This window comes from Lynx canadensis, chromosome A1 (assembly GCF_007474595.2).
Source record: "Lynx canadensis isolate LIC74 chromosome A1, mLynCan4.pri.v2, whole genome shotgun sequence".
NCBI classification, from domain to species: domain Eukaryota; kingdom Metazoa; phylum Chordata; class Mammalia; order Carnivora; family Felidae; genus Lynx; species Lynx canadensis.
In genome coordinates, this window is record NC_044303.2 from 13,844,972 (window position 1) to 13,866,237 (window position 21,266).

The 21,266-nt window shown below is 32.6% G+C and overlaps 1 protein-coding gene across 1 annotated transcript in view; it reads left to right on the forward strand.

The window, feature by feature from the left end:
* Nucleotides 1-21,266, forward strand: part of NBEA (neurobeachin) — a 694,460-nt gene that overhangs the window by 181,629 nt on the left and 491,565 nt on the right. The window contains 5 exon segments of the mRNA XM_030309029.1: nucleotides 106-185; nucleotides 906-968; nucleotides 1,061-1,158; nucleotides 4,876-4,968; nucleotides 19,248-19,356. Of these exon segments, the coding sequence (XP_030164889.1) occupies nucleotides 106-185; nucleotides 906-968; nucleotides 1,061-1,158; nucleotides 4,876-4,968; nucleotides 19,248-19,356 (443 nt within the window).

Consider the following 21,266-nt stretch of genomic DNA (forward strand, 5'->3'; position numbering starts at 1 on the left):
TAAAGAATCCATAGTGTTCCAACATAATTGCATTATGTTTGTTGAATATCGTGAGGTTTTTTTTTTTCCCTTTTGTTTTTGTTTTTGTTTTCTGTTTTATTCTAGATGGTCCCCGGCCATCACAAAAAGAAATTATATCGCTACGGGCATTTATGCTACTTTTTCTGAAACAGCTCATACTAAAGGTAAAATAATTTTACATAATTTAGAATTTCAATATATTAAGTGTAAAGGAATTTTTGGCATAGTTTAAAATCAATATTGTAAAATTAGCAGTAGCTATCTTTAACTTATGAATAGCTTTTAACACTCTAAAGTAAATCTTACTGTTAACTTTTGTGAAACTTCACCTTTTGTTAATCCTTTTTTGAGATCCTCTATTCTAAGAGATATATCTGAAATGGACAAGGAACATATGCATTAGAAATGAGCATAAAGTTTTTATTCCAGAAAACAGTCTGTATACCTGTTTGAGAAGTCTTACATTATATCTTTTATCACAGTAGGATTTTTAAAAGATTAAGATAAAGAGAAATGAAAAACAAAGGTAATATATGCACAATTGATATTATAAAGTTTTGCGGTAATTTGCATCATTTTAAGAAAAGAATAAATTCTTAGAAAATAGTAATATGAATACAGTTTAGATGATCACAATATACCAACTCTTGATAGTGATGGTCAATCAAATCAGCAACTTCAAAAGACTAGATACAGCGTTCCAAATATTTATTTATTTAACTCGAAATAATATAGTCTATGAATTATGAAGTATTTAAACATTTTAATGAAAACATCACTACTTTTAAATTGTTCACATTTTTTAAATGATCGTTTTGATGCCTGCCTTTAAAGTTTTAATTTTAGATTTAAAATTAAGTAATACACATTTTTTTAAAAATTAGGACCGAGGGGTCAAGGAAGATGAACTTCAGAGTATATTAAATTACCTACTTACCATGCATGAGGTAGGACATGGTCTGGGTCTTTGTTTTAATTATTTTATTCAAAGCAGTAGAATAAAATATTAACTATAGAAATATTGGTGATCCTTATGCAGGATGAAAATATTCATGATGTGTTACAGTTGCTAGTGGCTTTAATGTCAGAACATCCAGCCTCAATGATCCCAGCATTTGATCAAAGAAATGGAATAAGGTATGATTATAATATTAGTATTATTAATAGACTTTAATTGAGTACAGTTTTGCTTTCTAGAATAACCCCTACTCTAGGAACTTTTGAATAAATACAGCAAAATCTTATATACGAGAAGGGGATAAGTGGAGAAACTAGTATTGATCTTCTAATACTCAAGAAAACTGATGAAATATATCAAGAATGGGTCTTGGGTCTCAAAAAGAGTAATTAAATTGTTGCTGTAGTAAAGACTTTTCAAGTAGTGGGAAGAACAAATACATATGTATATATTTTTCAGGAAGACAAAAGAGCATAGTATATTTCAGCAAAAGAGAGCACTAGAAAATTATATGAGTTTAGTCTCAAGAAATACATAGTGAACAGATTTGGAAGGTCCACATAATAGAAAGTTCAGATTTTATATTTTGTTGGTGACGAAATAAAATATTTTGAAAGGGGAACTGATTTGCTTAGAGTTCCATTTTGTTTTGATTTACAGTCAGCAGTGTGGAAAATGAACTGGAGAGGGATAAAACTGATGTAGCAAAAAGAGTAGAGAGATTATTTTATTCATCAGTATTGGGGATGATGGGTTAGGGCAGTGGCAATACAATTGGAACAAAAGGACAAAATTAAAAGAGATGAAGACTAACTTTAGTCAGAATGACTGTAAGTAATTATGTAGATAAGTGAAAAATAGTTCCTTGATTAGTATGAATTTAACCTATACCCCAGGCCCTTAGGGATTCTCCTTTTTTATTTTTGTGAAGTCTTAATTATTAGAACGAAGAGGAAATGTAAGTTATGCCATATGCAACTCAGTGCGCTTCCACAGGTTATAAAAAGAATTTTGAAATAATGTACCTGCCAAGGTATTTTATTAGTGCATCTTTTATTTGGCCATTTATATCAGCAAGTGACAGTTTTCTAGATCAGAGAAAACAGTCACGTCATTTCTATGTGGCTGTCCTATTTGTGATATCAATAATACTTTTGAGTTTACAATGGAGTTGCTAATCTGTTTGAAGAAGATTACACGTTTAATTATTAACAACTACAAGTATTTTCTTACTATGAGGTTGAATTGTATAAAATTGCTGATACTTAACTGTTTACTAAATAAATAATGGCAGTTTCATATGTTCCAACTTAATAATATAATACAGTTATACTTCTCTTCTTAAATTATATTTAGATTGAACAATTAGTATCCTTGACCTTAGATTCTAGTATCTGCTTTATTTATTATATTAATTGATAAATGAATTAATTGAAAATATCCTCCTCATCCCTGTGGATGATACCAACCTTAGATTGGTTAATATGAAATGCAGACATAGGATTTTTCATTACTTTGACGTGGTAAAAATATGATCATACAAAGGAGAGTGGCTAGGTCTTTAGGGGAGTGAAATAGTAATTTAAATGTATTGTGTGAATGGAATGATTAGGCACAATGAATACCAAGACCTGGTTGCTCATGATTGACACCTGCTAAACGTGTCATATTGTCACCAATGTGTTCAAAACAATGACAGAGATGGAAGAATTTCTACTTCACTTTTTCCACTTGAAAAAAATGTGGTGACTGTAGGCTTTGTTAAAAATATGGAAAAAGTAGGCTTATTCTATAGGACATTTAATGGTCTGTATCCTAGAAAGTAGGTACGTAAGGATAACAGTTACATATAAAATATTTTCTGGGGAAACTTCTGATTAATTATAATTTATACACACTAAGAAATGAATACAAAGAATGAATTTAATTTAAGTTTGGTGATATTTTAACTGACTTTAAGGAAGACCATGTGAAATATGAAATACAACATTGAACTGAGTAGCTAAAAATGTGGTATTTTTATATCTGAAATTCTTTAAAGAAAAGAACAAATAAGTACTTATCTCAATATAGACAATATTCTGACTTAATATAGTAAGCTCAAACAGATGAATTAGGATTCACCTAATTATCTTATTATATTGCAAGTAGGTTCATTAACTGATTTGTCAGTAAATTTCCTATTCATATTGTATTGCAAATCCAGTGTTTGTTTCTTGTTTTGTAAGGAACACTTATCTAGTTGTGAAGAAAATCCTGTGTAATGTAGATGAATGATGGCCCTCGATGTTTCCATGTTTCACTTGTCAATCATAATTTCTGTTAGTCCTGGGTGGATCTTATGCCTTTGTTATACCTAAATTTGAAGTTATTTCTAGAAAATGGGAATTCTGTGGGAGTTTCTCGTTCCATGTCTGAAGCTAGTCACATTTTTAGGCTGTGAACTTCTACTTCTGTTCTCAAGATTATTTTTTCTGTTGAAGGTTCTTTCTCACGATTTCCTGAATAGTTCTTTTCCTGACATGTATAACTTTCCTAGTCTCATACTTGTTCTTTTTTTTTCATTACTGATCTTTGTCTTTAAACATTCTAAAAATCAATCTCAGTGTAAATACATATTTATTTAGGAACTTGAGGCTTTTGAAAAACTTCATCTTCTAAAGGAAATAGTTACCCCTAGAGTTTACCTAGTCTGTTCTTCAATTGAGTAACACACAAGTAAGAGGCAATATCAACAATATATTATTTTCTTTTTTAATAGTATAAGCCATTATTAAACATAAAACAGATGTCACTAGCTTTAAGTTATTTGTTTCCCTTTGTTAATGTTACTGAAATAATATAAAAATTGTACTGTATCTTCTAATACCAACTTTTGTGTTTGGCCTAGATTACCTCATTTTAAAAATATAAAATGACATTGTATTTTTCAAAAAGAATTTAATACAGTAAAGCATATCCCAATTTTATAGGTCCCACCACCAGCTTCAAAGAACTTTCTTAAATTGTAGAATGAGTTTGAAAAGAATTATTACCCACTACTACCTTATAGAAAAAATACTTTTATGTTTTGAAGAAAACAAAAGACAAACATTTTTAGATATTTATAAATGTTATAGTGAATATAGCCCTATTCTTATATAGTATATGAAGTGCCTCTATAGGTTAGGTTAGGTTAGGTGAGGTTTTGTGTTGCTAGCAGAGACTTTTTTGCTCCAAGTAACAGAAAAATTCTCAAACCGATTAAAGTAAAAACAGAATAATGCGTTTGTTATAGAAATCTCATTAGGATAAGAACAAGGAATTGGAAAGCTAGAAGGAAACAACTTTGCTTTCTCTGCTACTTCCTGTATGGTTGCTTTGTTCTTCCTTTTGTGTATAGACTCATCTATGTGGACAAAACAAGACTGCATTATCCTTTCTATTTTAAATACTTTTTTTATTCAGGAGCCCCCAAAGTGCTAGATATTGTTTCTGAGAGCTCATTCCAAATGCTCAGAAAAGAGAAATAATTGGGCAACTATCTATCCATGATCCAATTAGCTATAAACAAGAAAAAAAGGTCATTATGTAGAAATGTCAGAGGCAGTTCTAATAGAAGGGGAAATGTGGCTTAACTAATCATGTATCTTAAAATAGAAAAAATGTCTTTTAAACATGCCTGGAAGGCAGTGCTTATAAGCAACGAATCACATTGAATGTTTGAGTATTTATTGGAAGACCAAGTTTATAGAAAAATTTGTAAAATATGATAATTTTCAATTTTTCCAAAGAATTTTAAATCCTGAGAGGTACTTTATATTTTTTATATTTATGGTTTGTTTGTAAAGTATATAGTGCTTCTATTTTTAATATTTGTAGGTGCTTAAAAGGTCATTTATTTCTGTATTTTTTAGAGTAATCTACAAATTATTGGCCTCTAAAAGTGAAAGTATTTGGGTTCAAGCTCTGAAGGTTCTGGGATACTTTCTGAAGCATTTAGGTCACAAGTAAGTTGATGTTTTTCATAATGAATTGTGAAAATATCTATTTAAATTGTATTTTTAGTAGTTTCATATCTAATATAACATGAAATTTGACTTGAATAATCTTACAGTGGAAAAGAATAGCTTCCTATGATAACAATTGTGAAAGTGTTTTATGAAAGCATGTTTATTAATAGTAGATTATAGAACAAATTCACAATTTAAGTAATATAATTTATTTCTATTTGTTTGCTAAAGAAAATACTGTTCATCTTAAAGATGTAATAACATATTTCGTCAAATCAAATAAATCACATATGGATATGATTTCAGTGAAAACTTTCGTGACACAGGGAATACAGTGTATATGAGAGCTGCTCTTTTGCTGACATGTTAAGTCATTATTATTTGTATTTTTTTCTAACATTGAGGCCTATGGATTATTTTTGTTATTTGAAGATCCTAGAATATTTCTTTTTTCCCCAAAGTCTAGAATTTAGATACTGTCACTTGCTGATATAATGAGTATTTTTCATATTATGTTGTCCAGTGCAAAATTATTCTATATAAAATCCATTTTCTATACAAATGAGCCCAACAGGGTATCATCTAACTGTTGCTAGATATGGAGCTCCTCTCAGAACCTCACTGTTGTCATTTCATTTTGGTATTTAAATTTTCAGAGAGTTTATTGATAACACTGATGAAAACTACACACGATCTAGGTAAAAACATCTCAAACATGCTAAATAGTCTGGAAGAGTAGATATTATTTTTATTTTGGTACCAAATTGATAGTCAAGTAAGTGAAAATAGACATATTATAAATACAGGGAATAGTTCACCAAAACCAGGATTGTAGGAAGGAGTTATGCATATTTGAGGAACTGTAAATGTGTATTAATTGATTGAATACTGAGACTGAGAAGCATGTGTACTTTTAATATTAAGAGAAAAGGACTGCTCATTTAAATTTGGTTAAGTAAGAGAAATTGACTAGGAGACATTAAAGGATTCTAGCCCTAGATGCAACCTCTTAAAAATTGTTAAGAAGACACATTGAAAAATATAGAAATGTGGAAAACTTAAGCAAAACTAACCAACAGAGGGGCACCTGGGTGGGTTAGTTGGTTAAGCCTTGACTCTTGGTTTTGGCTCAGGTCATGATCTCACAGTTGGTGGGATCGAGCCCCATATCGGGCTTTGTGCTGACAGCATGGAGCCTCCTTTGAATTCTCTTCTCTCTCCTTTCCCTGTCTCTCTGCCCCTTGCCAGCTCATGCTCTCTCTCTCTCTCTCAATCTCTCTCTCTCAGAATAAATGAAAAACATTAACAAATCTTAAAAAAAAAACAAAAAACTAACCAGCAGATAAGAGCACTCACTGGGAAAACATTGCTATAGAATACATAATAATTGCAATTATTAAATTGGTAAATAATTGCAATTATTAAATTAGCAAATTAGAAATTTACCATAAGTTTAAAAAGTAAGATATGAATTGCTGCTGAGGAAGGAGTACTACTAAGCAGAATTTCATGAAGTTAGAAGACATGGTAGGATAACACAGAAGTGTTGGATCATAGACTAACAGAACTTTGGAGGAAAGTTTCTATTTTATTTTTATTGAAGAAAAAAACTTGCATACAAATAAAAATGAAATCAGAAGAAACTCAAAGGAAGATGAACTATGTGGTTGGCATAGTAAGATACACAGAAGATAAAAATGAAAACAAGGCAAATAATATGAGAAATTTAAGAAATATAATAAGAGTTTAGAAGAATTAGAGAGAAAATAATTGCTGTACAAAGTATGGAAGTTCCAGTAGTGGCCTAAATTGAATTTCCAACTAAGAAAAGCAGAACAGTGGAACTAAACAAATATTTAAAGCTATAATTCAGTGAAGTCCTAATATAAGATTTTACCATCCATTTTAAAAGATCATTCTGAGTACCAGGGAGAATTTTCCTAGAATGGTCAGCACAAAAGTATACTATTGGTCTTAAATATTAGTCTTAAATCACCTATTTTAAGAAAAATTCAGTTGATCACAATAATAAAAACCCAGATCTATGTGCAAGAAACATACAAAAATAAAGTGATTTAGAAAGGCGGAAAATTAAAGGATAACTAAATGTTATACCACATGCATACAAGTGAGGAAAACAGGAATCATCTTAATATTGGACAAATTAGAAGTCAAGCCGAAAAGCAATAAATAACATAAAGAAGGATACATAATGTTACAGGGTGAAACTTTCATAAAAAAGAAATTGTGGGATAAATAATACAATTACCATTAGTTTGAAATACTAAAACAAAGTTTAATCCACCTATCTTGGCTCATAAAAAAATCCAGGGGGAAAGTAATCTAAGTAGTAAGGTAAATCTGATTAATATAGTTTGAAATCTGTACCATGTTAACATGGAACATTTATAAAAATTTGACATCAAAGTAGTATACATCAAAGAAGAATTCCAAAACATAAAGACAAAACAGACAATATTCTTTTAATAAAACACAGTAAAATTAGAAAATAGGAACAAAGTCAGAAACCAAAGTTTCTTCTACCTAGAAATTTAAAGTTTATTAAGCAATTTTTGTGTCAATGAGAAAATACAAACAGCAGAATTTTTTCAATATTTTATTAAAATTATTGTATTGTATTGTATTGTATTTTTTATCATGAGTGTACTCTTTAATCCCCATCCCCTATTTCTCCCATCTCCCCACATACCCTCTGGTAACCATCTGCTTATTCTCTATAGTTAAGAGTCTATTTCTTGGTTTGTCTCTTTTTTTTTCCTTTTCTTGTTTGTTTTGTTTCTTAAATTCCACATATGAGTGAGGTCATATAGTATTTGTCTTTCTCTGAATGACTTATTTTGCTTAGCATTATACTCTCTAGCCCTATTTATATTGTTGCAAATGGCAAGATTTCATTCTTTTTTATGATAATATCGACAATATTATTCACAATATTATCACAATAATATTCCATTGTGTTTCTATACCACATCTTCTTTATCCATTCATCTGTCAATGGACTGGGCTGTTTCTATAGATTGGCTATTATAAATAATGTTGCAATAACCATAGGGGTGCATATATCCGTTTGAATTACGTTTTTGTATTTGGGGGGTAAATACCCAGTAGCGCAATTCCTAGATCATTGGGTAGTTCTATTTTTAATTTTTTGAGGAACCTCTATGCTGTTTTCCATAGTGGCTACACCAATTTGCATTCCCATCAGCAGTGCAAGAGGGTTCCTTTTTCTCCATATTCTCACCAACCCTAATGAGGTGATATTTCATTGTAGTTTTGATTTACATTTCCCTGATAATGAATGGTATTGAGTATCTTTTCATGTGTTTGTTGGACATCTATATGTCTTCTTTGGAGAAATGTCTGTTCATGTTGTCTGCCCATTTTTAATTGGATTATTTGTTTCTTGGTATTGACGTATGTCAGTATTTATAATTTTGGATACTAATCCTTTTTCAGATATGTCATTTGCAAATATCTTCTCCCAGTCTGTAGGCTACCTTTTAGTTTTATTGGCTGTTTCCCTTGCTCTGCAGAAACATTTTAGTTTGATGTGATCCCAGTAGTTTATGTTGGCTTGCCTCAAGAAACATATCTAGAAAAATGTTGCTATGGCTGATGGTGAAAGATTACTGCCTATGCTCTCTTGTAGGAATTTTACTGTTTCACATTTAGATCTTTAATCAGTTTTCATTTGTTTTTGTGTATGGGGAGAGATATTGGTCTGGTTTCATTCTTTTGCAGGTGGCTGTCCAGTTTTCCACATACCATTTGTTGAAAAGACTGTCAGTTTCCCATTGAATATTCAGTCCTTTGTTGAAGATTACAAAATCATTGTGCAGAAATCTGTTGCATCCCTATACACTCATAATGAAGCAGCAGAAAGTGAAATTGAGAAAACAGTTCCTTTTACAACTGAACTAAAAACAATAAAATGTTTAGGAATAAACCTAACTTAAGAGGTGAAAGATCCATATTCTGAAAACTGTCAGGGGTGCGTGGGTGGCTCAGTTGGTTAAGCGTCTGACTTCAGCTCAGGTCATGATCTCGCAGTTTGTGGGTTCGTGCCCCATGTCAGGCTCTGTGCTGTCAGCTCAGAACCTGGAGCCTGCTTCAGATTCTGTGTCTCCCTCTCCCTCTCCACCTGTCTTCCACTCATGGTCTGTCTCTCTCTGTCTCTCAAAAATATGTAAATGTTAAAAAAATTGAAAACTATAAAACACTGATGAAAGAAATTTAAGAATACACAAAGAAATAAGACATTCCATGCTTATGAATTGGGAGAACAAATAATGTTAAAATGTCTATATGATCCAATGCAACTTACAAATTTAATGCAATCCCTATTAAAATACCAATAGCATTTTGCACAGAACTAGGACAGACAATCCTAAAATTTGTATGGAAAACAGTCTTGAAAAATAAAAATAAAACTGGAGGTATTGTAATTCCAGATTTCAAGTTATATTACAAAGTGGTAATAATTAGTGGTGCCTGGGTGGCTCAGTCAGTTAAACATCCAAGTCTTGATTTTGGCTCAGGTCATGATCTCATGGGATCAAGCCCCGCATTGGGTTCTGTGCTGATAACGCAGAACCTGCTTGAGATTCTCTCCCTCCCTCTCTCTTAGCCCCCTCTCCACTTGTGCGTGCATGTGCATGCTCTCTCTCTCTCTTTCAATAAATAAATAAATAGGGGTGCCTGAGTGGCTTAGTCAGTCGAGCATCCGACTTCGGCTTGGGTCATGATCTTGCGGTTCATAAGTTTGAGCCCCACATCGGGCTTGCTGCTGTCAGCATGGAGCCTGTTTTGGATCCTCTGTCCCCTTCTCTATCTGCTCCTTCCCTGCTTGTACTCTCTCTCTCAAAAATAAAACATTTAAAATAAAATTAAAATAAATAGACATTTAGTAAAAAAAAAAAATAATAAAGTGGTAGTAATTAAAACAGTATGGTACTGGCATAAAAAGTAGACACATAGATCAGTGGAATAGAACAAAAAACTCAGAAATAAACCCACAATTATATGGACAAATAGCAGAATTAAAAAAAAAAAACTTTCACAAACCTATGAGATACAGCCCAGGAAGTGTTTAGAAGAATATCCATAGTTATACAGCAATAAAAAGAAAATACAGAGAAAAACAATTAAAATGTCTAAGTTAGGAAAAGAATAACCAAATAAATTGAAGAAAGTAATTAATAAATAGACAAGTAGGAATATCGTGATTTGGGATATAAAAAGTCATTTAAAAGCTAGTTTTTTTTTTTTTAAACTCATGACATAAATGGATGTCATCATTAAGCAACTTAATAAAGGACAAAAATATGAATGTATAAAATAAATTATAATTTCCATAATTAATATACAAACTGAAGAAATTAAAAGAATTTTACATGATCATTTTGTACAACTTTCCCTAGAAACTGGTAAGACAACCTACTAGAAAAAGAGGGAAAGGATATGCATGAGTGGTCAGCTTATAGAGGAGAATATGCATGGCATATAAATATTTAAAAAGAAGGGAGTCCTACTGGTGTAAGGGAAATATAACCTAAAACTAAAGTAAGACATAATTTTTCACATATTAGATTGACAGAATTCTCAAAATTCCACATCCTGTCTTTGTTAGCAAGATTGTTGGGGGGAGCAAGCATTCTTGCACATCAGAACTTAAATTAGCATAGTCCCATTTAGAGTGAAGTGTTAATTTTGATGAATGTCTGTTGAAATTACAAATACATATAGTTTTTAACACGGCAGTTTATCTCTTGTACACATGTGAAATAATGATTCTTCAGAGGTACTCGTTGTATTGTTTATATTTGTAAGGGTTAAGAGAAATCTTAAATTTCTATTAATAGGGGATTTGCTAAAAAAATGATGGTTTATTCATTAAATGGAATACCATGCAGTTGTAAAACAAAACTGTTAAGTCTCAGTATATTGATATCACAACTAAATTGTTACATGATTAAAAACAAATAGTATAGATAAGTGTTTATTTGATTTAATTTTGTATAAAAAAGAGGATATAAGTATATAATAGTTCCTATATTACATTAAGAAAATCTAGTAGAATATGTAAGAAACAAGAAATTACAAACAGTGGCTCCTTATGGGGAATTGGTACATGCACATACATATATATATATATATATATATATATACACACACACATACATATATATATGTGTGTGTATGTGTATATATGTATGTGTATGTGCATGTATATATACACATACACATATATATGTGTATATATATGTGTGTGTGTGTGTGTGTGTGTGTATATATATATATATATATATATATATATATACACATACATACATACATACATAAAATTCATTGGCTATCAAGTTGGACTGCATTGGTTTGGATCCTGGCTTAGCCACACATTTTTTGAATGGTTTTGGAAATATCCTTGAGCCTCAGTTTTTATCCTACATGAGTAAAACTATACTCCTTTCTCACTGAGTTTTAAGGATAAATGATACAGTAGATTTAAAAGAGTTAATCACAGTACATTGCAATATGATGCTTTAAATATTTGGCAAAAAGGTAATAGGTGCAATTTAACCTGTAATTCTGGTAAAAACAGGTCGTATCTTAAGTATAATAAGATATTTATCTTAAATATAAAATTTAAACATGAAATACTAGTATCCTTTAGATCGGTAAGATAAGTATTTCTACTATATTATTACTATTGTTCAAGATTTGAAACAAATAAAACACATAATTATTAGGGAGGAGGAAATAATGTTTGTAAAGGCTTTGATTATATACCTCAAAACCTAAGAAAATTGTCTCTAAAACTGTTAAGAAATGAAATGTCACCCAAACTCAGTGTCTTATTTGTGTCTGGCAGTGAATCTGAGTTGGGTCCATGAATGAAGCTAAACTGAAGGTGCATTGGTCCTTTGCAATGCCTAGTTTGTAATTTCTGTCAAGTGCCTGGGATATAGGTTGTGAGATAATCCATATACTTTGTCAGCTGAAGTAGAGATAGGTTTGATATCCATCATTAAAATTGAGAAGTCTGTTCCAAATAATATATACACAGCTACTCCTTCCTCCTGAAGATGGAACTCAAATAAATCCTCTCTACTTGAGTGTGAGATGGACTTGCTGTTTTTTTCCAAAGGATAGTGAAACCTGGCAGTGATTTTCCCTATTGATTAAGGCTGACATCAACAGTTCTGTATCATGTTGATATCATGTATTCCCTGATATGATGTAATGAGAAAGGCACTTCATCTCTGTGGTATTCTTCTAAACGTAATAATAATAATCCCAGTCTAGTCCAGAGAAAGTATCATATATCCCCAAATTGAGGGATATTCTACAAAATACTTGACCAATACTCTGCAAAACTGTCAAAGGGCATGAGAAACAAGGAACAGGAAAACTGCTGCAGAGCAGAGGAGTTTAAGGAGATATGATGACTAAATGAAAGGTGGTATTCTGGATTGGGTCCTGAACAGAAGAAGGACATTAGGGAAAACGGGTAAAATATTAATAAAAGTCTGTAGTTTAGTTAAAACGTTATACTTATGTTGATTTCTTAGTTTTGACATATGTATCATGATTAGATAAGATAGTAACATATGGGGAAGTTGGGTAAATAATATATGGGTACTCTCTGTACTATCTTTTCACCATTTCTGTAAATCTTAAAAATTTTCAAAATAAAAAGCTATATAAAACTGAAAAACTTAACTTGGGTGTATGCTTCAATAGAAAGCCAAACTGTTCTTTCATGGAAGTGGTCTGATTATAGTTATCCTCAGAACAGAATCTAACAAATCATTCAAATAGATGATCAAAATGCCTAAACGGCTGTACTGTAATACAACTATGATGATTTTAGCTTATAAAAATTTAAAAGCCTATGTTATTGAATGTTCATTGTGGAAATAAAAATTCTCAACCAAGTATATTTGTCTGATGTCTTAACTTCAAACCCTGTAATTTCTGGGTGAATTCTCCAAGTTAATCACACTCTAAATGAATCAGCTTGCTGTGTGTAGTGTTGACTACAGGCCTGAGAGTTATATACTGACAGTTGTTTTAACCTAATGGTTTCTTTTCCAACTAGTTGAAATTACCCAGTTTTTCTGGCAGAACCAATTGTCTGTTAACAAAAAGTAGTGATGTAGGTTCTGGGAGTATGAGAGGTGGAAAGAAGTTTCCTTCCCATATATTTTCAACATCTAACCTATTGGCTTTCTTCAGGCAAATGTTGGTTCCTATGTGTACCTGGGGTAGCAGCAGAGAAAACAAGACAACTGGTGAGGGGTTTTCTCTCCCATGGGAATGACAGGCAGCTGAAGAATTATGTTAGAAGCCTAAAGAAAAGACTAAAAGCAGCAAATTTTGAGAGATCATTTTTCTGTCAAAGATCTCTGCCTCTTACTTTCTCTCCTTTGCACCCCCCTCCCTCCTGAGAGGTGTTAACATTGGCTTCTATGTAAGTGACCACCAAGAAGTATCTGACCGCCAAGAAGTATCTGAAATGATGGGTTGAATCTTCCCTGTCCTTGAATTTGTGGGAGTGCCGAAATATTGGAATGCCACAATGCTGGCTCCAGGACTTAACAACAAGCTAGGTTTTATACTACAGATCAGTTATCTTAGGCGGTCCTCTACCTTACAGCACCTGCAGGGATCCCATCATGTAAAACCCACAGCAGTGAGATCTGACCTCAACTGTGTAAAAAAGAAAAATAGCAACTCATTAAAGGCTAGTAGCCAGAGACAGGAGATAAGAGAGAGTCATCAAACTATGTACTCAATGAAATAGAACTAGTGGAGGGGGCTATGGTGGAATCTTTGAATTTTATTTTTAAGAAGAGCATTTAAGATTCAAGTAGGGAACCAAAAATGATATTCTGCCTCGTTAGCTCATGATTTGTTTTCCAGTCCATCCAAATTAGTGGACTGTAAGTTCCCAATGCATGGGTCCAAAAATAGAAAGAGAAAAAATAACGAATATAGGAGACTAAACATGTGAATAAGAATTCTTATAGGAGAAAAATAGTGGGTAAAACAATACCCTGAAATACTTTGTACTACTAGAAACTTAGAAATTTTGAATAAAATACAACAGAAATCCTTTCAGATGAATAGCTGAGCACAAAAAAGTAGTTAAATTCTCATATGCCAAAAATGAAAATCAAACATAATGGGAGAAATAATTCTTAAGAAACAAGGTAATATTAAAACAAACCATGAAGCTTTAAAAAAATCACAGTAACTTCTAGAAATTAAAAGGTAGTAATTAAAATTAACTCCATGGACATGTTAAACAGATGAGATAAAACTTAAGAAAGAATTGGTGAGCTGAAAGATAGAAATGAAGAAATTACCCAGAATGTAGCATCAAGAGACAAAGATGACAAATAAGAAAGGAGGTTAAGAGATGGAAAAAGAATGAAAGTTTTCACAGAATGAAATACCCAGGAATGAATTTAACCAAGGATATAAAAGATCTACAAACAAAACTAAACCTAAACTAGACTAAAAGTAAAACTAAAACTGAAAACTAAAAATATGCTTGATTAGCATATTCATTATTCTCAAACACACACAAAAATATAAAACTTGTCAGTGGAAGTCATAAAATTGTCCAAAATGTAAATAAATTGTCATAAAGATGACTTGTCACCCACAATTCAATTAAGAAATCACTGATAAAAATCAAACTAATACAATGGAAATGTACATATTGTAAATAACTCATAACAAGAAATTACTGTACACATTATAAAGTGTTTAGAATCAAAACTGAGAATGTTGTGTATTTACACTTCTGAGAGTTGGCCTAAGTAGTATTGGAGGCAACTGATAGTCATAAGTATTTATATTAAAAAAAGAAAGGTGATGGGGCACCTGGGTGGCTCAGTTGGTTGAGCGTCCGACTTTGGCTCAGGTCATGATCTCGCGGCTTGTGAGTTTGAGCCCCACGTCAGGCTTTGTGCTGACAGCTCGGAGCCTGGAGTCTGCTTCGGATTCTGTGTACCTCTCTAGCTCTGCCCCTCCCTCGCTCATGCTCTGTCTGTCTCTCTCTCAAGGATAAATAAAACATTTTTTAAAAATTAAAAATAAAGTGTTTTGCCTTTTCCCCCCTAGGTTTTTAATTTTATGCTGAATGTAAGGATAGTTTAACATCAGAATATCCTTTAATATAATCTCCTTATTAACACATTGAAGAATAGCTATGTAATTACGCAAATGAATACAAACAATTTTGGTAAAATTCAGTATCCATTCATCATCAAAATTCCTAGGAAAGCAGGAATAGAAAATGATTTCTTTAACCTGATAAGGTCTGTCTACTTGGAAGTAACCATCGTCCTGTTTAGTAGTAAAATATTAGAAGCATTCCCCTTCAATAGCTACAAGTTAATGTAAGCCTGTTTTCACCAGCCCTATTCAAGATCTTATTAAACAGTATGCTGACATTCATAGAACAGTCAGCAAATTGTTTTAAGTGTAGAATATATAATGGGCTGGGCTATAAAACATAAAACAAGTTTCAGTACATTTAAAAGAATTGAGATCAAACAACATGTTTTCTTTGACCACAACAAAATTAAGTAAGAAATCAACAGCAGAAAGAGCTTTGGTAAATTGCTTGATAGTAAGAACCCCTAGGTCAAAGAAATCTCACAGCAAAATAGAAAATAGTTTGATTTGTATAAATCCACAACATACAACATATAACCAGAGCATATAACAACTAACTGAATTCTCATGCATTGCTGATGGGAATGTAAAATGCTCTAGCCATGTTCCAGAAGAGTTTTCTAATTTCTTAAAAAATGTAACACTTACCACATACCCTGGCATTTCCATGCTTGCGTACCTACTTGGGAGAAATGACGGCATATGTCCACAACTGGACTTGTGCATGGATGTTTTTAATACCATTATCCAGAATAGTTCAAAACTGGAAATAATCCAAAATTCCATTAATTAGTGAATGGATAAACAAAGTATCATATGTCCATACAATGGAATACCAATGCACAATTAAAAGGAAACAAACTACTGATGCACACTATGACATTAATGCGTCCTAAAAATCATTATGCTAAAAGGAAGAGGCCTGATGGAGAAGAGCACGTGTTACATGTTTTCATTCATATGAAATCTCCAGAATGCAGTTAGTGATTATTATATTGGGCTAGTGATGGGAGTGGGGATTGACTACAAGGCACAAGAGAATTTTTTAGGGTGATGAAAATGTTGGAACTGGAAATTGATGATAATTGCGTGACTCTATAAGGTTTTCAAATAATTACTAAATTATATACTTACATGAATTTTATGTTCATGTTGGTGAGAGAAGCTGCTGGTCAAATGCATTTACACTTTGATGGTACAAGTATGAATGTACATATTTTTGGAGGCAATAAATTGCAGAGTCTCATAAAATTAAATATAAAAGCTTTTAACACCCATCATTTCAGTTACAAGAATTTATTCCAAGTAAATAGTCATGGATATATACCCAAAGATTTACCTAAAAGGGCAAAGTTTTGTTCATGGTAGAAAAAAAATTGGAAATAGCATCAATGTCAACAGTCATCAATGGATGTAATGTGCTGCATACTTATTATATTTAATGACTGAAAATTCAAGACAGGATAACAGGAAAAAAAGTATAAATTACCTTATACAGAATTAGTTTCATCATATTGATATCATCTATATTTATTTATCACCATATTTGTATGCATAGTCATTAATCTAGAAGAACATAAACTGACACTTTATAATGATTTTCTCTGAGTTACGGAAATTATGGGTTTCTTTTACCTTTGTCTTGTTTCAACATACTGTCTGAGTTTGTTACAAGAAGTATTCTTTGACTATCCAAAAAAAAAAAAAAAGGCTTGTTTATTTTGTGAAGAAGAAAATTGGATTATATTTTCATTGGGATGTTAGTAAGCTAATAAATGTATAATTTGTATGACATTAAAAGGTTACTCTTTTTTTTAAAAAAGATTACATTCTTAATCCAAATGGACAGAAATCCTATAAAATTCAAAGGGTAAGGCAAATAGGCACTAAAGCCTGAAGTCTGTTTAGGTCTTAAAGTTAAGTAGGTTCAAAATTTTAGTTTCTCTAGTCTATACCCTATTGAAGTCTTTTTGAGCAGAATGCATTGAGTTGGGTCTTTCATTAGGGATTCTGTGGGAAACAAAGTCACGTGGGGATCATGGGGAGTATAGCTCACCCACACTCTGCCTGAGATCATGGATGGCATTTTTGGCTATCTCTTCAGTGCTGTGCAGCAAAAATTATTGATAAACATTGTTTTAAAGCAAACTGCAGGAGGAAGCTGACCCATCTCTTCTCTGGTATATACAGAGGATTCTTCAATTCCCCCACAAAAGGCTAGAATATAGCTGCTCTATAGAAATTTACATTATAGAAGATAATCAGAAGGGCATGAATTTCTTTAGTAGCTGAAATTATACTGGTGCAGGTAAGAGATTATTGTAAATTCCTAATTAGGCTATTCCAGGTAGCCTAATTTGGATAACTTTTACCAGCTTCATGTATCAGAGAGATATATAAAGGAATACACTTTAGCATTTGTTCTTTCTTGATTAGGGAGCAAAGGAAAGTTTAAGTCGTCCTTGCCTTGGGTGTCGCCTGAATTGGAAAATACTTAAAGCCTTCCCCTCTATAATCCCATAATATCCATTAGTCCTGATTTTTAAAAATTTTTTAATGACCAGTTGACCTTTTTTCAGTCGTGTTTAAGTGTTTCGCAAACACAGCCACAAGACAAACGTGTGCCTAAGCTCTTGGGTTTCAGTTATTTTGCTGTTTCCCTCCCTGGACTGAGGAGAATTAGGTGGGGGGAAACAGCTGCCCTGTGTCTTTTGTTGTACAGTGTGGAGCTTGGAGGCTGATGTTAGAAGAGAGGATTTTCAGGTGAGTGGTACCCAGATAAATGGTTCATTATTTGATTTCTGTATTAATTAAAGTAACAATGGCTGCTGCAGCAGACAGACACAATTTTAGCTGCTTATCAAACTAGTAGTTTCTTATTCATTGACAATCCAAATGGGTGTTCCACAGTAGGTGGCTTTCTTGCAAGCTGTGATTTAGAGACCTGGGCTGCTGCTTCCATCTTGTCCTCCCTGTCTTCGTCATGTGGCTCCTGTGTTTCTGCCTTGGAGACAGAGCATGGAAGACGTGCATGAGTGCTTTTCTGTGGGCCAGGCCTGAAAATGGTTCATGACTTTCCTGCTCACATTCCACTGGCTAACACTCAGTTAAATGGTCACACCTGAGTGTAAAAGAGGCTGGAATTGATAGTATACCTGTGCTCTCAGGAAGAAAGGAATAAGAATTGGTGAATACCCAATTTATATCAGTGTTGCCAGATCTGAATAGGGAACAATAGCAAATCAAGGTAAGAAATGAAATGCCTTGGGTTGAGAGCCAAGAGGATCCACATCTTGAATTCGAAGACAGTGACACAAGTGAGAGGCTCATAGCAATTCCCTGAGATAGAACTAAATGTTGTAGGAAACCCTGAGTACAGCCTTCTATTCTATTTATGGATTTGGTGTGGGGAGGACAGTTAACTGAGCCAATAGTAAGTAATTAAGAAAGTTTTTTTGTGTCTCTCTCTCTCTCTCTCTCTCTCTCTCTCTCTCGGTTTTAAATCCAGTGGCAGACCACAAATGCAAGCAATAATGAGCTAACCATCGGCTCTTGATTTCTACTCAGGTCTGCTCATGGTTCATGAGTTTGAGCCCTGCATCGAGCTCTGTGCTAACAGTGAAGAGCCTGTCTCTGTCCCTCCCTCTCTCTCTCAAAATAAATAAATAAATAAACAAACATGTATAGACTTTAAATTTAGACAGAAAGGCTTTAAAAATTTTGTGGTCTCTGTATTAGTGGAAACTAATAGTTTTAAACTTAATAAAAATAACTCCTAAATAGTTCATTAAAAATTTGAAAATAATAACTGTCAACGTTTATATAATATTTATAATTTGTATATTTCACATTTTATATGAGGAGTGTTTAAATAGTGTTTTTGGGACTTTAGAAGATAGCTGTGTTATAAATGTTATTTTACTGCAGATGGAAGTTAGTAAAAATAATTACTTGTATGATTTTGTATCTGCTTAATAGATTGTACTTTCTAAACCCAAAGTCATGTGATTAGATAATCAAATGTATTTCATAGTGTTTTGTTTTCTTTCCCCCTTTTTCTCCAGGAGAAAAGTGGAAATTATGCATACTCATAGTCTTTTCACTCTTCTTGGAGAAAGGCTGATGTTGCATACAAACACTGTGACTGTCACCACATACAACACACTTTATGAGGTAAAAAAAAAATGTGATGACGATTTAAAATGTATTTAGTGGAAACCTTCTATGTAATTGGGATCAGTTGGTCAGTTAATCAAAAAGCCAGAAATCATTATTTTCAAAAATGAACACATACTTACATTTTAAAATTTTATTTTAAAACATACCCATGTACATTTATTTGCCCATCTTTTTATGTCAGTCCAAGGTGTTTTATCTTAGTATGCGTTGGCTGATTGACTTTGTGCAGTGTTTCTCATACACACCACACCTATTATGTATTATATATTAGGTCTTTCCCTCCCTCCGCCTCTGCTAATACTTTCTATCTCTGTCTCCTTTGAAACTACCAACATTAACCTAGAGTTGATAGTGAGGTAAACTATAGGTAAAAATTATTTGTGAAAGCAGTATCTGGAAGGAGCAGTAGATTTTATCATCTCAATTCACAAATCCTTTTTTCATCATTTCTACCATATAGCCATATAGCTTGAGCTCCGTATTTTCTATGAAATGCACATACTACCTCCCAAAGTAGCTGTTTTTATTTTTAAGGACCAGTAAAATATGAGTAATAATCCCCGTGTTAACCTTAAAACCTTAATTCTACTCTCCTACAACTGGTCTTTGGTGGCCCTAGTTCTTTTCTGTAGTACAAGGATTAGCAAACTTACTAACACCTGTCTGTGGGGCTAGGCGCCAAGGCTAGTTTTTCTGTCTTTAAGTGGTTGAAAGTAAGCAAAAGAAAAATAAAATATGACATATAAAAATGGTATGAAATTAAATGTCAGTGTCCATAAATACTTTTGTTGGAACAACCCCTGTGCTCATTCCTGTACATACTACTGGTGGTTGCTTTTGCGTCACAGCAGCAGAGTTGAGTAGGTGCAACAGAGAATGTATGTCACGTTCTCATCACACTTTGCATGCTGCTCTGTTGCACTACAGATCACGGCATGTGGTGACTTGATAGTGTTTCACGTATCACAGGTATTTTAAGTCTAGCTTTTTGTTTAATACCAATGCATAACCGTCATGTCAGAATAAGAAAAGTGGACTTCAGTTCTCACACGTCTAAAATACAGTGGAGTGTGAATTATTTTGTTACAGATTTAGGTGGCAAAGCATTTTATCTGTTACACAAGGACACTACTATACATTGACGCTAATAGATTAAACACTTGTAATAACATCCTTCACTCAGAAAAATAGTAGGCAGAAAATAAAAAATAGCATCATTGCAGATTTCTCCACAAGAGTAAAAAAATGAAGTGAGAGACATTGAGGGCAAATGCTAAAATTCTTAATGGAATTGTACTACAATTTTAAATTCATATGGAACAAATTCAGACTCCTCTAATAACTACATTTGTTTCATCTAAGCCACAGTATATCTCAATTCTAGTTTTGGGTGGCCCACAAGTAGACGATAGTTTTTACATTTTTAAATGACCAGAATAAAAGAAGAATATTTTGTGATGTGTAATTTTATGAAATTCAAATTTCATATTTGTAAATAAAGTTTTATTGGAAGGTAGTCACGTTTATTCACTTAGTCTATGAGTGATTTCAAACCATAATGACAAGGTTGAGTTGTGAGAGACCATATGACCCACAAATCCTAAAATAGTTTTCTATCTACCTTTCTGTAAAAATTTTGCTACAAAGATAAAATTCTCTCTCTGCTGTAACAGAGAAATATCTCTCTACTCTTTTGTCGTTTTTATTAAAAAGTACATATTAATCTGATATCAGAATTAATATGCATTCATTATAGAGTTTTGGAAAATACAGGAAAACACCAAAAAAAATTTACTTCTGGTGTCTCCATCAGTACTGAATTATATATAAAGTTTTTTGTCAGCTCACATACACATACAGACACACATACAAAAAACTCATGAAATATCATCCTTCCCATAGCT